The sequence below is a fragment of the Geotrypetes seraphini genome, chromosome 2 (assembly GCF_902459505.1).
Source record: "Geotrypetes seraphini chromosome 2, aGeoSer1.1, whole genome shotgun sequence".
In the NCBI taxonomy this organism is placed as follows: Eukaryota; Metazoa; Chordata; class Amphibia; order Gymnophiona; family Dermophiidae; genus Geotrypetes; species Geotrypetes seraphini.
The window spans coordinates 75,586,072-75,611,369 of NC_047085.1; the positions used below are offsets into that span (position 1 = coordinate 75,586,072).

General features: G+C 46.8%; 1 protein-coding gene across 1 annotated transcript in view; it reads right to left on the bottom strand.

Moving 5' to 3' along the window:
- The window catches only part of TMEM67 (transmembrane protein 67), a 959,807-nt gene that overhangs the window by 166,979 nt on the left and 767,530 nt on the right, over positions 1-25,298 (bottom strand). Inside the window, exons 24-25 of the mRNA XM_033932787.1 lie at positions 25,067-25,166; positions 24,838-24,977 (exon numbers count right to left, since the gene is read on the bottom strand). Of these exons, the coding sequence (XP_033788678.1) occupies positions 24,838-24,977; positions 25,067-25,166 (240 nt within the window). The remainder of the gene's footprint in view (positions 1-24,837; positions 24,978-25,066; positions 25,167-25,298) is intronic.

Consider the following 25,298-nt stretch of genomic DNA (forward strand, 5'->3'; position numbering starts at 1 on the left):
GGGTTAGAGGAGTTCCAGAAGAGTGGGATAACGGGAGGAAGGATGCCATGTAGGATCTTGAAAGCTAAACAGGCACATTTAAAGAGGACTCTGGAGTGAACTGGGAGCCAGTGAAGTTTGGACAGGAGTGGGGAGACGTGGTCGAACTTGCCTTTAGCGAAAATAAGCTTGGCCGCGGCATTCTGGATTAGCTGAAGTCTATGGAGTTTTTTTTTAGTTAGGCTTAAATAGATGGAGTTGCAATAATCCAGTCTAGAGAGGATGGTGGATTGAACAAGGACGACGAAGTGAGAATGATGAAAGTACGATCTCACTTTCCTCAGCATATGAAGATTAAAGAAGCATTTTTTTACCAAGAAGTTGAGATGGTCATTGAAGGAGAGAGAGGAGTCTATGATGATGCCAAGGACTTTGCTTGAAAACTCAAGCTGAAGAGTGGAGCCGGAAGATAATGGGATGGAGGTGGGTAAATGACCTAATATTAGGCCGAGCCAAAGTAGTTTTGTTTTGTACTCGTTCAATTTCATTTGTACAGAATATGCCCAGGATTGAAGGTTCATTATACATGCGGATATGTTCTCAGCGAGGTTAGTGAGGTTCGAGTCGGTCTCAAGGAGGATGAGGATATCATCAGCATAGGTGTAGAGAGTTTCCAGGGGGGATAGATGAAGGAGTTTCAAAGAGGACATGTAAATATTAAAAAGGATAGGAGAGAGGGGTGAGCCTTGCGGGACTCCACATATCGGCTTCCAGGGAGGGGATGAGGTACCGTTTATGTTAACGGTGTAGGAGCGTAAGCGTAGGAATTTCGAGAACCAGTCTAGGACTGTGGAACTTATGCCTATTTCAGAGAGTTGGAAGATTAGGATATCATGATGGACGACGTCGAAAGCTGCGGAGAGGTCGAATTGTAGAAGTACAGCGAATTTGTTGCGAGAATGAAGTTATTGTACCTTAGAGATTAGTGAGGCTAATAGGGATTCGGTGCTGAAGTTGGGTCTGAAGCCGAATTGGTGGGGTAGGAGAATAGAGAATCTTTCTAGGTAGGATGAGAGTTGAGTGGATATGATGGATTCTAACATCTTGGTTAGGAGAGGGATATTTGCTATTGGACGGTAATTGGAGGGAATAGAGGGGTCAAGGTCGGTCTTTTTCAGTAGAGGGGTTAGTGCAATATGTCCCATTTCAGAGGAGAAAAGGCCCGATGTTAGAGCATCGTTTATAAGTTTGGTGAGGGAAGCGATGGCCTGTGTAGAGATATTCTCGAATAGGTAGGAGGGGAAAGGATCCAAGGTACATTTGCAAGTTTTTAGTTTGAGGCAGAGTTTGGAGACTTGCAATTCGGAAACAAGCTCAAAAACGGTCCAGGATCTGTCGGCTGGAATGGGATTGGAGACAGGTAGGGAAGGATTGAGGTCAGTAGAGATTAGGGAGTTGTAGGAGACTGTAGGCGGGAAGGAGCATCTTAGGGTGGTAACCTTTCATTGAAGAATTTTGCAAGGGCATCTGCTGATAGAGACGAGGGGAGCAAGGATGGGTCCTTTTTTGTAGTTAAGGAGCGCCAAATGTTAAACAACGCACTGATCTGGTTGTTGGATCTGGAGATTTTATCTCCGAAGAAATTCTTCCTGGCTTTTTTTAGTAATGAATTGTAAAGTTTAATATTGACCCTCCAGGTCTATCTGAGGGGGATTTAGATTTTTTCCATTTGCGCTCCAAAGTGCGACATTTCTATTTCAGCTCTCTATGGAGCGGTAGATATCAAGGGGCCTTTCGGGGGTAGGAGATGGTTTTTGTGGATATTGGAGCGAGGGAGTGATAGATGGATTCAGAGAGGGAGATCCAATTGCACCAGCAGGATTCAGAGTCTGTAGGCTTAGGATTAGAGGAGAGATGGTTGAGAAATTTGGACCAGAAAAGATTACTCAAAATTTTCTTGCGGAAGGTTATTGAATGGGATGGGGATTCAAGGTGTGACATGAAAATGGGGAGGCAAGTAGCCCCTAAAAAGTAGTCAGACCAAGGGACTTGTTCCCCAACGGGTGTCATCGGTTGAAGTTTTGAAGGCAGTAAGGTCGAGGAAAGGGGTGAAATCTAGTGTATGTCCTTTTTCATGGGTTGGAGAAGAGGTAGGTGAGGGAAAACCTAGAGAGGTAAGGAAGTTGTTAAATTCGATCGTGTCCTTGCTGTTGGTGTCATCAAGGTGGAGATTAATATCACCAACAATCAGTAGTCTTTGAAATTTAAGAAAGGCGTTTGTTATAGCCTCAAAGACGAGATTGGAGGAGTTGTTCCAAGGGGTGGGTGGGCGGTATAGTAATAAGATGCCCAATGGGTGAGTGCGGAGTTCATCATTGACAGAGACAAGCATATATTCTAGAGAGGTGTGAGTGCCCTTCTCGAGGAGCTGGACGTCAAAGAAAGATTTGTAGAGCAGTGCCAGTCCGCCTCCTTTTCGGTTGGATCTGGAGGAGAAGAGGCCTTGATAACCATGGGGGAGGAGTTTGTTTTGTGTAAAAAGATAATCTTTGGCGATCCATGATTCCGTGATGCACAGGAATCCAGGGTCGAACTCATCTAGAAGGTCCTTCAAGATTTGGGTCTTATTGCATGCTGATCTGGCATTGCAATACAGAGTAGGGACTGGGGTGAGAGAGTCAGAGACAGCATTGGGAAGATTGGCTGGGGGCAGGGCTTTAGTGAGTTTAGGATGACTTTTCGGAGATTTTTCTTGAAAGGGGGAATTCTGGTGCGTATCAGCATGGGGATTCTGAGGCCAGGGCAAATATTATTGGTGTTTGGTAGGTCGAGTAGGTTGGGGGAGGGGGGTATCAGACAGAGGGAAGAGTAGAGAGGTGAGAAGAATAGGAGGAGAAGGAACCAGAAGAAAGGATTCATGGCGGGGTTAGGACCGGATGATTGGTGTGTGAAAGTCTGCAGCAGGGGGGGGATTAGTGTTAGCTAAGGAAGGGGCAGGGGACTTAATTAGGCTGGCTGAGTTCATAATCAAGAGTAGGGAAGAAAGGTGAAACCTTTGGCAGTAATACAATTTGGCACTGAATAAAAGCACAGACAGTAATAAACTTAGGCAACTAAAACAAGAGCATGGACAATAATAAAAAATATGGAGCTAAAACACGAGTATAGACAGTAATAAAATTTGGCCCCCAGTGGATCTCGATAAGCCAAGGAGGGGGAGGGCGGTGAGTTAGTCAGAAAGGAGCCCCGTTGGTTTGAGCGTTAGACTGCAGCTCTCAACTGTCGGCTCTCCCCTGCTGGAACGGGGGAGTGGTGTAGATGATGCTAGATGTCCTGCTGGAAAGGGCTCCCGATCTGGCCACTAGTGAAACTGGCAGTTGGTGCCGAGCACCGTCAGCACTGCTCCTCTTGTAGTTCTCTCCCCTGCTGGAACGGGGGAGTGGAGTAGATGATGCTAGGTGCCCTGCTGGAAAGGGCTCCCAAGCTGGCCACTAGTGAAACTGGCAGTTGGTGCCGAGCACCGTCAGCACTGCTCCTCTTGTAATTCTCTCCCCTGCTGGAACGGGGGAGGGGAGTAGATGATGCTAGGTGCCCTGCTAAAACAGGATCCCGATCTGGCCACTAGTGAAACTGGCAGTTAGTGCCGAGCACCGTCAGCACTGCTCCTCATGTAGTTCTCTCCCCTGCTGGAACGGGGGAGAGGTGTAGATGATGTTAGGTGTCCTGCTGGAAAGGGCTCCCGATCTGGCCACTAGTGAAATCTTTAAGTCTAATAATTGATGTTCGGAGGAGGGAGCTCAACTGCTAGGCAGCCATCCACTAAGCCTCCAAGGACTTGCACGGTCTGTATATGGCAGTTTGGGGGAGGATGGGCTGGAGAGGGCTTCAATGGCTGGGAGAGTGTAGATGGGCTGTAGTAGGTTTTGACAGAGATTTCGGCAGTCCTGGGTAGAGCTTTGTATTCTTGCCCAGAAATAGCTAAAAATAAAAAATTTAAATTGAATCAGGTTGGGCAGACTGGATGGACTATTCGGGTCTTCATCTGCCATCATCTACTATGTTACTATGTATAAACAACCAAATCTGTAACTCCTCTAGCACGTTCCACTCCATGTATGTTAACTTGCAACGAAACAAAAAAGGCAAGCAGTCCACCAAAGAATCCAACATGAAACAAAAGAAGATTGGCAGAAAAATAAGGAGATTCAAATCAGGTTAATTCAAAAAGCTCCCAAGAACCATGCCTGATGCATTTCACCAAACAAGGCTAGTGAACGCTAACAAAAAAAACCATGTCTTTCATACAAATAGAACACAGAAAACACCTTTGCCTAGGAAGGAATATGTAATCACAAACTAACCTCTCCCCCTTTTACAAAACTGTACTATGGTTTTTAGCCACGGCCAGTGCTAAAAAATGCTCTACAGTTTTATAAAAGGGGGAATAAAATATAGACAAAGGTTAAATAAAACCACCAAGAAGCTATAGACTCTGCAACAATGCAACACCACAGAAATAGCGATGTCCCCTAAAGCAACAGCAATGTCCCCTAAATAAATAAATAAATATAAATTTTTTTCCTACCTTTGTCTTCTCTAGTTTCTGCTCTCCTCATCTTCTTGTCACTCTCTTCTTTTCATCTTCTGTCCTTCTGTGCCTTTTCCAGAAATTGTCTGCCTCTCCCTTCCATCTCTTCTTTCCCCCCCCCATTGGTATGGCATCCATCATCTTCTCTTCCCTTCTCCAATGGTCTGGCATCTCTCTCCTCTCTTTCCCTCTCCCACATCCCTATGGTTGGGCATTTCACTCTCTTCTCTCCCTTCCTCCCACTTCCATCAGCATCTGCCCCCTTTCTCTCCCTTCAACCCAATTCTATCCAGTATCCTTCCCCTTATATCTCTCCCCTTCCCCTGCACACCAATTCCATCAGCCCCTTTCTCTCCTTCCACCACCCTGCTCCCTTTCTCTCCCTCCACCACGCTTCCATCCTCCTTTCTTTCTCCCCCACGGCAACGCCTCTCCACGCATCAACAGCATCGTATGATTAATAAGTGTTATTAAAGTATATATGAATGTATATTTAAATTACTTGTTGAAGGTTTAAAAATGAATAAAGATTTTTTTTTAAAAAAACAGCATCGCCCTCCACAGCAATGGCAACGGCCCCTCCGCAGTAACAGCAACGGGCCCCTCCCCCCCCCGCCCACAGCAACAGCAGCAACACCACCACCCTTCCATGCTCCTTTCTCTCTCCCCCTCCAAACATTGCAGCTACCAGCTCTGCCTGCTGAGCTCCTTTGCCTGAAAGCAGCATTAGAATTGCTGATGGCAACAGGTTATCCCCCCCAAGGCAACGGCTCACCCCATGGCAACGCCCCCCCCCCTCCCTAGCAACGGCAACGCGGCTGAATCTGTTACAGGAAAGTCCGGCAGAAGATGAGGAAAGCACTAACCAGAGACAACAAATGTAAAAAAAAAAAAAATTAACTTTTTCCTTTAGGATAAAGTAGTATTGTATTGGGGGCAGGCTGGGGTGGGGTCATGTGTCCGCTCTTTTGTCTTCACAAATATGGTAACCCTAGTTATGGGGGAACAGACAGGGCAGTTGCCATGGGCCTCACAGATCCAGAGAGCCCCGCAGTCCGAACTTCTTTAATAAACAGCTAAATCTTCCTTTTCAGAGGGGCCCTGACACAGCAGCCATTCTCACAAGCTGCCGGCGTCTGTCCCCTGCCCCCATTACTCTTTTTGATTTACTTAGAACCTCTGCTCTGTACAATCTAGAGAGATGATGAATTGGTTGGGCTGCCGGAGGGCTCCTCTCAATTGAGGGTATTGGCCTTTGCTGATGATCTTTTACTGACCTTGGCCCAACCGCAGAGATCACTGATTAGGGCCCTGGAGCTCTTCAACGAGTTTCATCTTTTCTCTAGTCTGACGTTGAATAGGCAGAAGTCTATGGTCCTTCCCCTACAGGTGGAGGTTCGTGACACATGGTCGGGACCCTTTCCTTTAGAATAGGCCTCCTCGTCCTTGCATTATCTAGGCGTCCTTATACCCTGGGATCTGACTACACTTTATTCCCTTAATATTCTTCCCTTGCTCGCGAAAACAGGACAGCGGGTGCGGGCCTGGCGCTCTTACCCGTTGACACTTCTCGGCAGAATTGCTCTCTGCAATATGATGGTGATACCTCAGTGTCTTTACCTCCTACAAACTTTGCCTCTGCTTTTACAACGTTGTCACCTTCGATTACTGCATCGGTCTTTACTTTTGTTCTTGTGGGGAGGTAAACGCTCTAGAGTTCCACTAAGTACCCTTACACTTCCCACAGACCACGGGGGCCTTGGGTTGTTACACTTGGGAAGACTAAATATAGCCTGTCAACTTAGGCATGTGAATGATTGGTTCTGTGGGATCTCTTATTTTTCAGCCACAGGAGTAGAATGCCTTGCCTATGCCCCTTTTCATTTTAGTTATTTATTGCATGCTCGGAGCTTGCCTATACATCCACAGTCCTATGGGGACAATTTTTTATTCCCTGTTCGGAAAATCTGGAGACTACTTTGTGTGCAATTGCATATTCGGTTTGATGTGACACTGTGTCTGCCTATTACAGGTAATGGGGATTTTGTCCCATGCATGAGGCCTGGATCGTCCTCTCTGTGGTCCAGGAAAGGGCTGTTTTATTTGTCTCAAGTGTTGCAATCTGACGGCACAATGCAAACCTTTCCGATGTTACAGAACTCCCTCCAACTGGTGGATGGGGATTGGTTTTCCTATAGACAGCTACAGCATTATGTTCATTCTCTTCCTAGCATGGCCCTGACTGAAGAGACTCAGCAGAAACTGTTGGAATCTCTTTGTTTGACTGCACAGGTGCACACTCCGTTACGTTTTCATCACTGTTTCTTACAGGAGCTCGCTGGTGATCTGGATTATGAGACCTTGGCGACAAAATGGATTTACAGCTTCCCATTCTTGCCACCATGCTGAAGCAGAGTATCAAGTTGGTGACTCACTTACTGGTTGCAGCAGTGGAGTGAGAATGGTACTATAAATTCCTGGTTCGAGCTTACTTTGCACCTGCCAGAGCCTACAAAGCACACATCAGCTCTACTGATCGTTACCCTAAATGTGCTGCTCACAATGCCACCCTGGGACATATGTTTTGGCTATGTCCAGGCATCCAGGCATATTGGAGCCATCTTTGTTTTCAGATTAAATCTTTGTGGTATTGCACGTGGGTACCCACAGATACTTTTCTCTTTACTTTGAAACTTTCCTTGGCTCCTGCTCGACCGGGTGCTGCTGCTGCCTTCGTCCAAAAAGCTATTTGTATGGGACTTAAAACCATTCTCCAATGCTGGCTGACTCCGCATACTCTCACGGTGTCCCATTGGCGGACTCAAATGATCCACCTGGCGGGGTATGAGTGTCAGGCCATTTCTGACATGAACTCTAAACAGGGCACATTATTTCTTCACTGGTGGTTGCCTTTTTGTTCTACTTTAACTCCTACTGCCAAGTAGATTATTGAACTGACTTGCCTAACTTGTTTGGTTTTTGGAATAGCTGTTCCAGGGGGGTGGGGGGGAAGGGAGTTGGGGGTAGGAGGGCGGGGGTATTTCTTTTCCTATTGTTTTGAAATTTTTGTGTGATTATGTATTTACCTGGTTCTTTGAAAATTCAATAAAACAGATTTAAACATAAGTAGATATACAAATCATTTCCCATTCCAAGTGGACTAGGTCTAAATGTAACTGAAACAATGATTTAAAAAAAACCACAAAAAAACACCCCAGGGCCTGAGTATAAAACTCAACTAAAAGAACTCTCTAGACCAGTTTGGTTGTATCTGTAGTAATGATAATTTGCACAAGGTAATTTTGGAAAGGAATACCCTTCACCAGATTGAACTGATCCATCTACCTAGATAGAATGCCCTGAGAGGTTTGGTGACCTAGGCTATACCTTGCAATATCTAACTGGCCTAAGTCCTTTGAGATCATAAAGTTCATTGGGCTCAACAATTTCAACATATCCCATGCACAGGCAAGCAGGAGAGAGGGAACAGTAGGAAAGAGCAGCAGAGGGAGAGGGAAGCAAAAAGCAAAGGAGAAAAAGTGAAAGAGGGAAGCAGAGACAGGAGACTACAGGGGGAATCGGCGAGAGTTAGCTCCGCCCACCCCCGACGTCGACCACCAAAGCTCCCCCTTAAAAGGGGAGGGGCCAACGGCGCTCAGCCGTTCGGCGCGCGTTGAAGGTGAGGGTTAAAGGCGCTCGCTTTAGCGAGAGCACCTTTGCGAAGGGCCTTGAGAAGGGACAAGCCACCACGATAGGAGAGCAAAAAGACACACAACCAGGCAGACACAGCAGCAGCACAGCAGGTACAGAGGACACACAACCACACACCGCTAAAGGAGAGCTGGAGACCACAGCAGGCGCAGAGGACAGCCACAGCCAGGCAGGTACAGAGGATACAGCAGGCGCAGAGGGAAGCCACAGCAGACCGGCAAGCAAGCAGGCATGCAGAAATGGAAGCAAGATGTTGAGCTATCCAGTTTTCTGCATCGTCTGCCATATGTATGACTACCTCCCCTCTGGGAGGCGGTCTTACATATGCGCTCGATGCGGAAAACTGGAGAGCCTGAAGAAACAAGTCAGACTCCTGGAGGGTAGAATACTGGAACTGGAAGCACTTCAGGCAGCGGAGGAGGGAGACAGAGATGCAGAGTACGTCCAGACAGAGGAAGCAGAGAACAAGACAGAGGATACCATCGAGGGAGAAGTCCGAGAGCTGGAGAAGTTCATAGAGGAGGCATAAGGGAGGCTGTGGAAAATCACCAGCAACAGTGGAACTACCGAAGACACCTACAGAGAGTGCGGACCACCCAATGAAGAAATGGGTGACACAGCAGCGATAACGAAAGATACGGACCTGCAGAAGGAGAGATGGACATACACCAGGGACACGGACCTGCAGCTGGAGAATCAAGAGAAGATAGAGAGGACAGCAATCCTTGTGGGGGACTCCATCATCAGACAAGTTGACAGCCACATAGCAGGAGGAAGACTGGATCGGCTGGTGATCTGCCTACCGGGAGCCAAGGAAGAAGACATAGTGAGCCGCATCGACAGGATCATCGACAGTGTGGAAGAAGAAGATACGGTGGTGGTGATCCATGTGGGGACGAACAACGTGATCAACAGGAACTACAACAGGGAAGTACTAAAGAACCAGTTCTGGAAGCTGAAGACCAGAACACAGAGGATAGCATTCTCGGAGATCCTGCCGGTACCCAGGGCTGATGAGAAGAGGCAGATGGAGCTGCAAGCAGTCAACTTGTGGATGCGGCACTGGTGTGAGGAAGAAGAATTCCACTTCCTGTGCAACTGGAAGACGTTCTGGGGAAGAGCAAACTTTACAGGAAGGATGGACTCCACCTCAGCAGAGATGGAATGAGGCTACTTGCAAGCAACATCAAGAGAGAAGTTGAGAAGTTTTTAAACTAGCAAAAAGGGGAAAGCCAGCACTCGACCGAGAGAGAGAGTCGATGATTCGGGAACCGGAATACCCGGAGGATACCGAAAAATAAGATAGAGGGAAAGACTCACCAGATCACGGACAAGACAAATCGAAAAGGACGCAAGAGGTAAGGAAATGCAAGAAAGGAACAGGTCGTAAACTCAAGTGTATGTACACGAACGCAAGAAGCCTTAGAAATAAGATGGGTGAATTAGAAACTATGGCACAAAAAGATAACGTTGACATCATAGGAATCACAGAAACATGGTGAACTGAGGAAAACGTCTGGGACACTGTGCTACCGGGATACAAACTATACCGCAGAGACAGAGTGGCTCAAAAAGGTGGGGGCATTGCCATATATGTCAAAGAGGGAATTGAAACTACTAGGGAGAACACGCCACAACTAACGGATAAGTTAAAGTCTCTATGGGTCAAAATTCCGGGACAAATGGCCTGGAAACGAAGATAGGCATCTACTACTGACACCCTACTACTGACCCCCAGGGCAGTTCGAAGAAATTGATGGCGAAATGACAGACGAGATTAAACACAATTGCAAGGGAGGCAATGCAGTTATCATGGGTGACTTCAACTATCTGGGAATAGACTGGAACCTAGGCACCTCTGGCTGCGTTAGAGAGACCAAGTTCTTGTATGCTGTAGGCGATTGCTTCCTGGAAAAACTTGTCAAGGAAAATACTAGAGGAAATGCAATTCTGGAATTAATTCTAAATGGCCTGCGAGGACTGGTGCAAGATGTAGAAGTAGAAGGGACGCAGGGAAATAACGATCACAATATGATCTGCTTCGATCTGGACGCTTGGGAGAAACATCGGTCCAAAATGACAGCCACGGCACTAAACTTCCGAAGAGGGAATTATGAAGGGATGAGACTCATTGTAGGGAAGATTAAGAAGAGGATAAGCACTGTAAAAATGCTAGAGCAAGCTTGGTCCCTTTTTAAAGACATGGTTACCGAGGCGCAAAATCTATATATACCGCTTATCAACAAGGGATCAAAGAGGAAAAAGAACTGGCGTGGCTCACTGTAGAGGTGAAGAAAGCGATCAGAGACAAGAAAACTTTGTTTAAGGAATGGAAAAGGTCAAAAACAGACAGAAACTAGAATAAGCACAAACAACATCAATGCAGGTGCCATAAGGCGGTAAAAGGGGCCAAAAGAGACTACGAGGAAAAAATAGCCAAGGAGGCGAAGAACTTCAAGCCATTCTTTCAATATATTAAGGGGAAACGACCTGTGAAGGAAGCAGTGGGACCGTTGGATGACCATGGAATAAAGGGAGCGCTAAAGGAGGACAAAGCAATCGCCGACAAACTGAACACATTTTTTGCATCTGTATTTACCGAAGAAGATCTACATAGCATACCGGAACCAATCAGGCTATATGCTGGAAATGAAGACGGAAAGCTGACAGGATTGACGGTCAGTCTAGAGTAGTGGTCTCAAACCAGCGGCCCGGGGGAGCCACATGTAGCCCGCCAGGTACTATTTTGCGTCACTTGGTCTATACTAGTGCTGTCTGCTCTTTGCAGCGTCCTCTGGCTTCCCTCCTGGCCTCCCGCTCTTACCTTTAGATAATTACCGCTATCTGCAGAGAAGATTGCCAGTGCTGTAGCGATCCTTGCAGGCTGCTGTCGTCCTCAGCAACACGTTCCCTCTGCCGCGATTCTGTCTCTGATGTCAGAGAAGGGGCTGGACCACAGCAGAGGGAACGTGCTGCGGAGGCTGATGGCAGCCTGCAAGGAACACTACAGCACTAGCGATTCTCTTTGCAGGCTGCAGTAATTAGCTGAAACTAAGACTGGGAGGCCGGGGGGAAGCTGGAGGACACTGCAAAGAAGGGGGAACATGCAGGCCTTCGGGGGGTAAGATTTATAAATTACTAGCTGATGACCCGGCGTTGCACGGGTATTTAATTATAGCAATAACACTGTAAATGGATTCAAATAAAGATACTTTATAGTGGTGAATGAAATTATTGTTTTACAGCTTAATAAAAAGTACAATATTCAAATTATAATGTGAAATATTTGACAAAATGAATACAATACAACTAATGCAAAACGTGATTATAAACAACATTTTTAGTTTCACCTCCAGGAGCAAGAACATATAAATTGTTGGGTGAACCCACCCTTGAGCAAGCAACATAGAGTTGTGGGCCGAGAGACCCCCAGAACATATCACCCCAGGTAGTGAGGGATCTGCATACCAAGTTTCATTCAAATCGGTCAAGTCGTTTTTGAATTACTGTGAGAATGGCAGCTTTTTACATTTTTTCCATTGACATGAATGGGTGAAATCTGATTTTCTGTTTGTAGCTCCGCCCACGTGTGCAGGAGGGCCGCGAGACCCCCAGAACATATCACCCCAGGTAGTGAGGGATCTGCATACCAAGTTTCGTTCAAATCGGTCAAGCCGTTTGTGAATTACTGTGAGAATGGCAGCTTTTTACATTTTTTCCATTGACATGAATGGGTGAAATCTGATTTTCTGTTTGTAGCTCCGCCCACGTGTGCAGGTGGGCCGCGAGACCCCCAGAACATATCATCCCAGGTAGTGAGGGATCTGCATACCAAGTTTCGTTCAAATCGGTCAAGCCGTTTGTGAATTACTGTGAGAATGGCAGCTTTTTAGATTTTTTCCATTGACATGAATGGGTGAAATCCGATTTTCTGTTTGTAGCTCCGCCCACGTGTGCAGGGGGGTCGCGAGACCCCAAGAACATATCACCCCAGGTAGTGAGGGATCTGCATACCAAGTTTCGTTCAAATCGGTCAAGACGTTTGTGAATTACTTTGAGAATGGCAGCTTTTTACATTTTTTCCATTGACATGAATGGGTGAAATGTGATTTTCTGTTTGTAGCTCCGCCCACGTGTGCAGGAGGGCCGCGAGACCCCCAGAACATATCACCCCAGGTAGTGAGGGATCTGTATACCAAGTTTCGTTCAAATCGGTCAAGCCGTTTGTGAATTACTGTGAGAATGGCAGCTTTTTACATTTTTTCCATTGACATGAATGGGTGAAATCTGATTTTCTGTTTGTAGCTCCACCAACGTGTGCAGGTGGGCCGCGAGACCCCCAGAACATATCACCCCAGGTAGTAAGGGATCTGCATACCAAGTTTCGTCCAAATTGGTCACAGTGAGAATGGCAGCTTTTTACATTTTTTCCATTGACATGAATGGGTGAAATCTGATGTTCTGTTTGTAGCTCCGCCCATGTGTGCAGGTGGGCCGCGAGACCCCCAGAACATATCACCCCAGGTAGTTGGAATTACTGTGAGAATGGCAGTTTTTTACATTTTTTCCATTGACATGAATGGGTGAAATCTGATTTTCTGTTTGTAACTCCGCCCATGTGTGCAGATGGGCCGCGAGACCCCCAGAACATATCACCCCAGGTAGTGAGGGATCAGCATACCAAGTTTAGTTCAAATCGGTCCCACAGCTTTTTACATTTTTCCCATTGACTTGAATGGGTGAAATCTGAAGTTATGTTTGTAGCTCCGCCCACGTGTGCAGTTGGGCCGCGAGACCCCCAGAATATATCATCCCGGGTAGTGAGGGATCCGCATACCAAGTTTCGTTCAAATCGGGCAAGCCGGTTTTGCGGAGGCAGTTTTTACATTTTTTACATTGACATGAATGGGTGAAATCTGATTTTCTGTTTGTAGCTCCGCCCAGGTGTGCAGGTTGGCCGCGATACCCCCAGAACATATCACCCCAGGTAGTGAGGGATCTGCATACCAAGTTTCGTTCAAATCGGGCAAGCCGTTTTTGCGTTGGCAGCTGTTTTACATTTTTTCCATTGACATGAATGGGTGAAATCTGATTTTATGTTTGTAGCTCCGCCCACATGTGCAGGTGGGCCGTGAGACCCCCAGAACATATCACCCCAGGTAGTGAGGGATCCGCATACCAAGTTTCGTTCAAATCGGGCAAGCCGGTTTTGCGGAGGCAGTTTTTACATTTTTTCCATTGACATGAATGGGTGAAATCTGATTTTCTGTTTGTAGCTCCGCCCAGGTGTGCAGGTTGGCCGCGATACCCCCAGAACATATCACCCCAGGTAGTGAGGGATCTGCATACCAAGTTTCGTTCAAATCGGGCAAGCTGTTTTTGCGTTGGCAGCTCTTTACATTTTTTCCATTGACATGAATGGGTGAAATCCGATTATCTGTTTGTAGCTCCGCCCACGTGTGCAGGTGGGCTGCGAGACCCCCAGAACATATCATCCCGGGTAGTGAGGGATCTGCATACCAAGTTTCGTTCAAATCGGTCAAGCCGTTTTTGCGTGATCGCGGCACATACATACATACATCCGATTTTATATATATAGATAAAGAGTTTTACCTCATGTAAAATTGTCATTTCTTTAATAAGACATTAACTATTTTTTCTGCGGCCCTCCAAGTATCTACAAATCCAAAATTTGACCCTGTAAAGGAATTTGAGTTTGAGACCACTGGTCTAGAGGAGTTGTGTATGGAGACTGATAGGCTTAAGAGCGATAAATCCCCGGGACCAGATATCATCCATCCGAGGGTTATCAAGGAACTGAAAGGGACCATAGCTGAACTGCTTCAACTGATAGCCAATCTGTCGATCAAATTGGGAAAGATTTCGGAAGACTGGAAGGTGGCGACTGTTACTCCGATCTTCAAAAAAGGTTCGAGGGGAGATCCAGGAAACTCTGGAGTACTGTGTCCAGTACTGGTCGCCGTACCTCAAGAAGGACATGGCAGTACTTGAGGAAGTCCAGAGAAGAGCGACTAAACTGATAAAAGGTATGGAAAACCTTTCATACGCTGACAGGTTGGAAATGCTGGGGCTATTCTCCCTGGAAAAGCGGAGACTTAGAGGAGACATTATAGAAACCTTCAAAATCCTGAAGGGCATAGAGAAGGTTGACAGGGACAGATTCTTCAGACTGTGGGGAACCACAAGTACAAGGGGGCACTCGTAGAAATTGAAAGGGGACAGGTTTAGAACAAACGCTAGGAAGTTATTTTTTACCCAGAGGGTGGTGGACACGTGGAACTCGCTTCCGAAGGTTGTGATAGGCCAGAGCACACTACAGGGCTTCAAGGAAGGTTTAGATAGGTTCCTAAAGGATAAGGGGATTGAGGTTATAGGAATTAGTCAGGGACCACTTCACAGGTCATGGGCCTGATGGGCCGCCGCGGGAGCGGATCGCTGGGCGCGATGGACCTGACCCAGTGGAGGCAACTTCTTATGTTCTTATGTACAGACCGGTGAGTCTGATTTCGGTATCGGGAAAGATGATAGAATCGCTAATAAAGAACATAAGAACATAAGCAGTGCCTCCGCCGGGTCAGACCATAGGTCCATCCCGCCCAGCAGTCCGCTCCCGCGGCTGCCCGAACAGGTCACGGCCTATCTGAGTCACCAGAAGGGGCCCCCTTGCCACCTTGGTTTCCCATTGAGTCCTATCTTCCCATCGAAGTCCTAACCCTCCGGTCTTGTACATGCACGACCTGGTTGGATTTCTATACTTATTACCTGGTTAGCTTTCTATACCTGTGTTACATCCCAGCACCTCTCTCAGTATCCCACGATCCCCCTATCCCTCAGGAATCCGTCCAATCCCTGTTTGAATCCTTGTACCGTACTCTGCCTGATCACTTCCTCCGGTAGCGCATTCCAAGTGTCCACGACCCTTTGGGTGAAAAAAAACTTCCTTGCATTTGTTCTGAACCTATCTCCCTTCAGTTTCTCCGAATGCCCCCTCGTGCCTGTTGACCCCTTCAGCCTGAAGAATCTGTCCCTATCCACCCTCTCTATGCCCCTCATGATCTTGAAGGTCTCTATCATATCTCCCCTGAGCCTCCTTTTTTCCAGAGAGAAGAGCCCCAGCCTATCCAACCTCTCGGCGTATGGGCAGTGTTCCAGCCCTCTTACCAGTTTCGTTGCTCTCCTTTGGACTCTCTCAAGTACCGCCATGTCCTTCCGCCATGTCCTTCTTGAGGTACGGCGACCAATATTGAACGCAGTATTCCAGATGTGGACGCACCATCGCTCGATACAATGGCATGATGACTTCCCGCGTCCTGGTTGTTATGCCCCTCTTTATGATGCCCAGCATCATAAAGAGGCTTTTTTCGAGGTTGCTGCGCACTGTGCAGATGGCTTCAGTGATGCATCCACCAGCACACCCAAGTCTCTCTCAAGACTGCTGTCTCCCAACAATGCCCCCCCCCAATTTGTAGTTGAACAACAGGTTCTTTTTCCCTATATGCATGACCTTGCATTTTTCCACATTAAAGCGCATTTGCCATTTGTTTGCCCAGTCTTCCAGCTTGTCCAGGTCCCTTTGCAGGTCCTCACACTCCTCCCTGGACCTAACTCTGCCGCACAGTTTGGTATCGTCTGCAAATTTTATAACCTCGCACTTTGCCTCCTTTTCCAGGTCATTGATAAATATGTTGAAGAGTAACGGCCCCAGCACCGAACCCTGTGGCACACCGCTCGTGACTCCCCGCCAGTCAGAGTATTGTCCCTTTACTCCGACCCTCTGCAGTCTACCCGACAACCAGTGCTCGATCCATCTGTGCACATCCCCTCCCACCCCGTGGTTCCACAGCTTCCTAAGCAGCCTTTCATGTGGCACCTTTTCGAAAGCCTTTTGAAAATCAAGGTAAATGATGTCTATAGGTTCCCCATTGTCCACCCGACTGCTTATTCCCTCAAAGAAGTACAGAAGGTTCGTTAAGCATGACCTTCCCTTACAGAATCCATGCTGGCTTGTTCTCAGTAGGCCATATCTCTCGATGTGCTCGCAAATACTGTCCTTGATCATAGCTTCCACCATCTTCCCTATAATTGAAGTCAGGCTCACCGGCCTGTAGTTCCCGGGGTCACCCCTCGATCCCTTCTTGAAGATAGGTGTGACATTCGCCAATTTCCAGTCCTCTGGTACCTCTCCAGTTTTCAAGGATAGGTTGCAAACATGCTGGATTGTGCCCGCTATTTCTTGTCTTAGTTCTTTCAGAACCCTTGGGTGGATCCCGTCCGGGCCCGGCGATTTGCCGCATTTTAACCTGTCTATCTGCTTGAGGACATCCTCCTTACTTACCTCTATGTGTTCTAATTTTTCAGCCTATTCCCCACTCATGAGCTCCTCTGAGTCCGGTATATTAGATGTGTCTTCTCTCGTGAAAACCGACGAGAAGAACGTGTTCAACCTCTCAGCTACCTCTTTATCCTCCCTTCCTATCCCCATCGTCCAACGGCCCCACCTCCTCTCTCGCTGGTCCCTTCCCCTTTACGTAACTGAAGAATACCTTGAAGTTTTTCGCCTCCCTGGCCAGCCCCTCTTCGTATTTCCCTTTTGCTTTTCTAACCTCTCGGTGGCATTCCTTTTGGCATTTCCTCTGCGCCTGGTGATTTTCCTCCGTTGGGTCCTTTTTCCATCTCCGGAAGGACACTTTCTTGTCGTTTATTGCCCTCTTTACTTCTGTTGAGATCCAAACCAGGTCCTTTGACCGCTTGTTCTTGCCGCCTTTCCTGAAACTTGGGACGTACATTCTTTGTGCTTCCTGCAGGGTGTCCCTGAATAGGGTCCAGGCGTTTCCTACAGTCTCCATCCTAAGGATGTTTTTGAGCTTCCTCCCCACCATTTCCCTCATAGCAACATAGTTCCCTTTCCTGAAGTTGAGCGCAGTTGTTGCGGTCCTCCTTACTGTGGGTGTCCCCCTTTCTAATGTGAATCGGATCGCGTTGTTGTCACTGTTGCCTAGTGGTCCTCCCACTTCTACCCCTCTTGCAGGCCCCCCTAATCCGTTTAGGATGAGGTCAAGAGTAGCACTCCCTCGCGTCGGTTCCCTGACTAGTTGCTCCATGAAGCAGTCCCTCACAGCTTCTACAAATCCTGTTTCCCTAGTGCAGTTGGAGTGACCCGTACTCCAGTCAAACCCCGGGTAGTTGAAGTCCCCCATCACTGTTACACTTCCAGTCCTGCATTCTTGTCTCAGTTCAGCTTCCAAGTCGTGTCCGATTTCCTCCGGCGTACCAGGTGGGCGATAGTACAGCCCCAGTTTTATGCCTGCACCCTTGTTTCCCGGCAATTTGACCCATAGCGATTCCAGCCCCTCTGCCTTCTTTGCCATATCCATCCCGACCGAGTAGATAGAGTCCTTTATATATAGTGCTATGCCTCCCCCCTTCTTGTGGGTCCTGTCCCTCCTGTAGAGCTTGTACCCCGGCAGCGCCACATCCCATTGATTCTCCTCTGTCCACCATGTTTCTGTAATTCCAATTATATCCAGGTCCTCCCCCTTGGCTACGACCTCTAGTTCACCCATCTTGGCCATGAGGCTTCTTGCATTTGCGTATAAGCACCGCAGGTCCCGTCGTTTTTCCTCCACCTCCGTATTTACCTGGGCCGCCTCCCCTTGAATTTCGGGCAGTTCTCCTGTTCCCTGTGCTTCTGCTTTGCCCTCAGCCTTTACCCTCGTAGCTTTCGGTTTCCCCACATTTCCGCCACCCCACTCCCCCGCTTTTCCTCTGGGTTTTCTAGCCCTACCGGCCCCCTCCTGGGCTATCATCCCACATCATTGATCACCTTGATTGACACGGGCTGATGAGGACCAGTCAGCAAAGGCCGATCGTGCTTGACGAACTTGCTGCACTCTTTGAGGGAGTAAACAGACAGATAGACAAGGGCAACCCAGTCGACATTGTATATCTGGATTTTTAGAAGGCGTTTGACAAGGTTCTGCATTAACGACTACTTCAGAAAATTGCGAGCTACGGAATCGAGGATAAAATACTCAAGTGGATTGAAAACTGGCTGGAGCATAAGAAACGGAGAGTGTGGCTAAATGGACAATACTCAGACTGGAAGAGCGTCACCAGTGGGGTGCCGCAGGACTCGGTGCTTGGACCCGTGCTCTTCAACATCTTTATAAACGATCTGGACATTGGTACGACGAGTGAGGTGATTAAATTTGCGGACGATACGAAGTTTTTCAGAGTAGTGAAGACACAGGGGGATTATGAAGATCTGCAACGTGACATAATCAGGCTCGAGGAATAGGCATCAACATGGCAGATGAGGTTCAATGTGGATAAGTGTAAAGTGATGCATGTAGGTAACAAAAATCTCATGTATGAATACAGGATGACCGGGGCTGTACTTGGAGAGACCTCCCAGGAAAGAGACTTGGGAGTTCTGATCGACAAGTCGATGAAGCCATCCATGCAATGTGCGGCGGCGGCGAAAAAGGCGAACAGAATGCTAGGAATAATAAAGATCACGAACAGATCGAGAAGGTTATCATGCCGCTTTACCGGGCCATGGTGCGCCTTTACATGGAGTACTGCATCCAGCACTGGTTGCCATACATGAAGAAGGACATGGTACTATCCGAAAGGATCCAGAGAAGAGCGACTAAGATGGTTAAGGGGCTGGAGGAGTTGCCATACAATGAAAGATTAGAGAAACTGGGCCTTTTCTCCCTTGAACAGAGGAGATTGAGAGGGGACATGTTCGAAACATTCAAGGTACTGAAGGGAACAGACTTAGTAGATAAGGACAGGTTGTTCACCCTCTCCAAAGTAGGGAGAACGAGAGGGCACTCTCTAAAATTGAAAGGAGATAGATTCCATACAAATGTAAGGAAGTTATTCTTCACCCAGAGAGTGGTAGAAAACTGGAATGCTCTTCCGGAGTCTGTCATAGGGGAAAACACCTTCAAGGATTCAAGACAAAGTTAGACAAGTTCCTGCTGAACCGAAACGTGCTCGGGTAGGGCTAGTTTCAGTCAGGGCACTGATCTTTAACCAGAGGGCCACCGCGTGAGTGGACTGCTGGGCACGATGGACCACTGGTCTGACCCAGCAGCGGTTTTCTTATGTTAATACAATCTCCTGATCCACATACTTAAAGGCTTTATGAAAGAGTGAAGACTCAATTTGTTCTCTTAGGTTTCCGCAGCTGACAGTGAATCCCTCTCTTAGTCACCTGAGAATTCTAATGGCACTGAGAGGGTTTGTAAATGGACCCAAGACACTGCAAGCACTAGTTGTGTCATCACTTGAATATGGTCTTCCCATCCTATTCAAAGCCATGGGGAACTTTTCCTGGGACAAGTACTCAAAAATAACAACTTGATTTTGAAAAATAAGGCACATCTAGATGCCAAACACTTGAAAAGGAGTGACAGGAGGCAATTGTGAAAAAGCAAGAGAACATGAAAAATGGATGAAAACCCTGACTAGGGACACTACATGGGGAAAAAAGAGAGAGGTTCCCTGCATGGCACATATGGTTTTGAAGAAAATATTTTTAATTAGATACCAGAAAGGAGAATGGTCTACCTATATGTTCAGGCGTTTAATCACCCAGACCGCCACTACGTCTATCTTTAAGCCCTATTCCTGACCAAAAATTCACCCAAGTTTCAAACGCTCAAAACAAGATCTTTTAGGTGTGGGAGGGACCAGTCCTTTGCCTAAAATCACGATTCGTCTGTCATAAGCGCCGGTTAGAGAATCGTGGAACTGTTCTCCCCCCAACAATGATCGTGGCAGGATGGATGCCCAGTCCTTCCTGCCTGAACCTGAAGCGACCCCCCCCCCTACAGCCTTTGTCGGCAGGAAGGATGCCCAATCCCTTTGGCCCGAACAACCAGAAACCCCCGCAACCTCCCTTTATTTTTATTTTGATCTTAATGTATTTACAGTCTTGCCTTCCCCTATTTCACCCTCGTCTAATGTACGTCAGTGTAATTATGTCCCGTACTTTTTAACTTAGGATATAATATTTCTTTTTATTTTGACATTTTATTTTTAAATTCTCATTTTATTGTAAATCATTTAGATACCCGCCTGATAAACGGGATATAAAAAATAAAGAAAACTTGAAACTTCGCCGGTAGGAGGAATGCCCAATCTGCTCTGCCTGAACCACCACAAATCCCCCGCAACCTTCGCTGGCAGGAGGGATGCCCAACCCCTTCTGCCGGACAACCCCACCCCCTGCCAAGGTAGACCCTGTCACAGGGTGGACCTTATTACTGAGAAGGGTAGTAAGAAAATGCCTGTGCTAAGGAACGGAAAATGCAAACCCAAAATGAAAATACACTACTGACACCTCAGCCCAGAACCAGAATCCAGTAAGGAGCAGTAGAATACCCATTTGTTTTCATCTAGGTTATGGAATGGGGAACAACATGCAGGTAGAACAAATAGTGCTGGGAATATTGTTCCTAGGGGGAATGTTTATGGGATAACTCACAACATTCATGGGGGACCCAATATAGAGCAACACCAGGAACATTCTAGGCACCAGTTCAGCCAGAAACAAGCCACACCTGCAGCCTGTTATCAGGAGATTTATAAGGACCAGCAGCAGTGCTCACAAGGCAGGTAGCCAATGAATCAACCCAAGCTGGAGAGGAAATCCTATGATGAAGCCAGACCAGTTCCTAGGACCAGAAGCAGCTTACTTCAGCCAAATGTACAGGTCAGATCTACTCATAATCACTTTGAAAGGTTAAATGATGCGCTTAATGAACCTTCTGAGAACAGAGGAAGTTTAGACTCGGAAGAAGCCATGGACTGTTATGAGGAAGATTTTGTATGTAATGTGACCATAAATCCCATTTTGACCAGGACCAGAATAGTTGCTCTCTTTCTGAAAACGGGAAATTTCAGCATCCCAAAGCTGTGCTTGGGGACAACATGCAGGGGTGTCCAAAAGGAGCCTCGGATTTCTCCCTGCTGGCGCGAGTGTTTGGCCTTGAGGGCCGAGAGAGAATGCATTGAGAGCACTGAGCGCCCCGGGGGACCTTAGCTCGCGCGCTCGCCTCAGTCCCTCCCTCTAACAGGATCACCCCCTCCCTCCTTCCTTCCCTCCCTATGGCCCTGGCCTAGTGTTCATCTTGGGGACTTAGGCCACGGTGTGAGGAGGAACTGGCTTAGGCTGCAGTGTGAGGAGGGCCCCCCTGTCTGCACATTGGATGTGAGTGCCCCCCCCCGTCCACTTGTTGGATATGAGCGGCCCGGGCTTCTGCAGCGATGATCCTCACCATGCTCAAGTGCATCCCCCTCTGACGCTGCAACCGGTGGAGTCGGTGGACCAGCGATACTGCTCCCTGAAGCTGTGCTCAACAAGATCTACCGCTACAGCCGCAGCCTGGAGGACTTGCTGCTCGATGCCAACCAGCTGTGGGAGGTGCCCAAGTCTGCCACAGATAGAAAAGATGGTCCTGAATGCCAGCGGCAGCCCTGCTCTGGGCTTAATGTTCTTCAAAGATGCAACAGGGGAGAGTTTTATGGTTTGAAAGAAAGAAAGGAGGGGGTCAGGGAGAGAGAAAGAAAGGGGGGTCAGAGAGATAGAAAGAAAGGGGGGACAGGGAGAGAGAAAGAAAGACAGAAAGAAAGGGGGATCATGGAGAGAGAAAGAAAGACAGAAAGAAAGGGGGGTCAGGGAGAGAGAAAGAAAGACAGAAGGAAAGAAAGAAAGGAGGAGTCAGGGAGAAAGAAAGGGGGTCAGGGAGAGAAAGAAAGGGGAGGCAGGGAGAAAGAAAGAAAGGGGAGATAGGGAGAGAAAGATAGAGGGGGATGGAGAGAGAAAGAAAGAGGGGGGACATGGAGAGAGAAAAAAAGAGGGGGGACATGGAGGGAGAAAGAAAGAAAGAAAGACAGAAAGAGGAACAGGGAGAGAGAAAGAAAGATGGGGACAGGGAGAGAGAAAGAAAGGGGGAAGCAGGAAGAAAGAAAGAAAGAGGGGGACAGGGGAAGAGAAAGAAAAACAGAAAGTGGGGGACAGGGAGCAAGAAAGAAAGACAAAGAAAGAAAGGGGGACAGACAAAAAGAAAGACAAAGAAAGGGGGCAGAGAGCAAGAAAGACAGAAAGAAAGGGTGGTAGGGAGCAAGAAAGACGTAAAGAAAGTGGGGGACAGGGATAGAGAAAGAAAGACATAGAAAGAAGGAGGGGGACAGGGAGAGAGAAAGAAAGAAAGGGAGCAGCGAGTGAGAAACAAAGACAGAAAGAAAGGGGGCAGGGAGAGAGAAAGACAGAAAGAAAGGGGGGAAAGGAGTGAGGAAGAAAGACAGAAAGAATGGATCCACAGTCAGAAGGAAGGGCAACCAGAGATTCACCAGACAACAAAAATATAGGAAAAATAATTTTATTTTCAATTTAGAAATCAAAATGTGTCAGTTTTGAGAATTTATATCTGCTGTCTATATTTTGCACTATATTTGTCTATTTTTCTATAGTTGTTACTGAGGTAACATTGCATATTTTAAAGTCATCTGTCTTGACCTCTTTGAAACCCCCCCAAATATAAATTATAATTAACATTTTCTCTGCATACAGTGTGCTTAGTGTTTTAAAAAAATTAATAAGATATTGTGTGTACATGAAAAATGAATGGAAGAAATTGGGGCAGGGGCGGGATTGAAAATTAGTAGATGTCCCGTTTTGAGGAAGAAAATAAATGGTCATGTTACATACTGTATATGCCATGGATACTGAAATGGTTTAAACTGGAGGGTTTACTTTTGTGTCCAATTAAGCAAGCCTAAAGACTGGAATTGTTTGCTAGGGTTTGCTGAGAAAGGGGACTGGCTGTCCCAGTAAACTCTGAATGGAAAGTTTACTGAAAAATTTGAAGGCTTTAATGTAAAGTATTTGCATCACTTTAAGACTGTGTTTTTACAGGGCTGTGGTAGGAGTGCTGCACTGCCCTGGCAATGAGTTTTTGAATATTTGCCTTTTTCTTTTGCTGGATTGTGAGCCCTATTTGGGAGGAACCACAACCAATGGTCGCTGTGGGAGGAGGTCCCTTTCTGCCCTGAGCTCCGCTGTCAGTAGAGCTCAGAGGTGAATGCAGCCTGTCACTGCCAGTGAGAATTTTTGATTTTGAAAATATTTGAAATATTTTGAACCAGAAAATGGTAGTTCTAAGCTGCAAGAGTATCCTGGTGTAAGAAGCATTTATTGTTGTCCAGAACTACAAAGAAAACCTGCCTCCGGGTAGGCACAGGCCTAAGGGAGGCCATTTTGGAAAGTATTTTTTAAACTGTGTTTTCTTATGAAACTTGTGAAGTGTGAATTGAACACTGAGAAGCTATAAAAGTCTGTTTCATTTACTATCATACATTGTATTTCTTTCCCCTCTTTCCTTTTGGTCCTGTTTTCGTTAAGTGTTGTGTCTGTGTTATTTGTATTGAAGTTGTGTTTTTGTATTTATTGATGTATTATTTTTAGACTTGTTCATTGCTTTGTATTACAATTAAGTGATTTATCAAATTTTAAATAAACTTGAAACTTAAACTTTTGGGAAAAGTACTGTATTTTTGTTTGATGTCTGAAAAGAAAAATTCCAGCAATACTCATTTTGAACTGTTGAAATATTGAGTCCCTAGAAAAATTAAGTTGTTTAGGTTTTTGAACTATTCAGGTGTTTTCATCATTTGATCCACCACTCCAGAGGAAACTGATTAACCGCTCGGTCAGCACCGTGTCCTCTGGGCTCTTTTAGCTACCTCCACTTTGTGTGTGGCCCGGCCTGGTGACAACCCCCAGCCCAGCAAGACTTCCCCCTAGCAAACCCAAACCCCACCTATCTTTTGTAGTTGGCCGGCCAGAGGGCGGCCAGCCGTAGGGGTTTCCAGCTGGGGTGGAAGGTCCAGTGGGCTACCTTGGCAGGGGGTGTCCAGCAGGATGGACTAGGCATCCCTCCTGCCGGCAAAGGTTGTGGGGGATTTGCGGCAGTTTGGGCAGGAAGGATTGGGCATCCCTCCTGTCGGCGAAGGTTATGGGGCGGGGGTTCGGGGGTGTCTAGCTGTAGGGACTAGGCATCCCTCCTGCCGGCGATCATTGTGAGGGGGGGGGAAATGGTTTGCCTGGGCTGCTGAACTGATTGCGGCAGCCGCGATCAACTCAGAAGCCCAATCCGGAACTTATACCTGTTTTGACTTGGTCTAAGTCAAAACGTGTAAGTTCCATTCAGGCAACCTTGTCAAACTTTCGATTATTGCTGCTGGACAACTAAGTTTGGTCGGCCCACCTCCCGCCCTACCCACTCCTCCAAAAATGCCCCTTTATGCTCTGGGTGCATAGAGGCAGTCAAAAGACCTAAGCTGCCTCTAGATACGTCTAAAACCCGGTTTGATTATCGGTACTTGGACGACCTGTCTTTTTGATCGTCCAAGTGCCAATTTAGGCAGATTTTTAGACTATTTTCTTTTCGATTACGAGTCTCATAAGCTCTAAGATAATAGAAGAGACAGAAAATGAAAAGCTCAAAAATATAATTACATACCTCCAAAAAGAACAGAACAGAAAGCACTTGGAAGAGAGGATTTATTTTCCTCACAGTTTGTATATCATTCCATTCATTTGCTATAAAATATGTCCTCCATATGCTCACAGGTGTAGCAGAACTTTTAATACCACCTTCTCCTAGACAAATAGAGTCAACCAGTAAATAAAACTATTTTGTGATGGTTACCAAACAATATAAGATGATTGTTTTAAGAATCCTTTGTTACCTTCAACTGATTTAAAAACTTTTCCTTTGGGTCTCTCCCAGTCAATAAAAAATATATCTATAGACAGTTGTGATGTGAGCTGGTGCAAAAACTGCAAAGCCTAAAGAGAGCATCTAAAATTAATCAAGGAATTGAAACAGGAATAGAAAACATTTAGGCCAAAATTCTATAAACAGTGCCACTAGTTAAGCATCGTTAGGCGCCCTAACAGCGCCATTGTTATTTGGTTTAA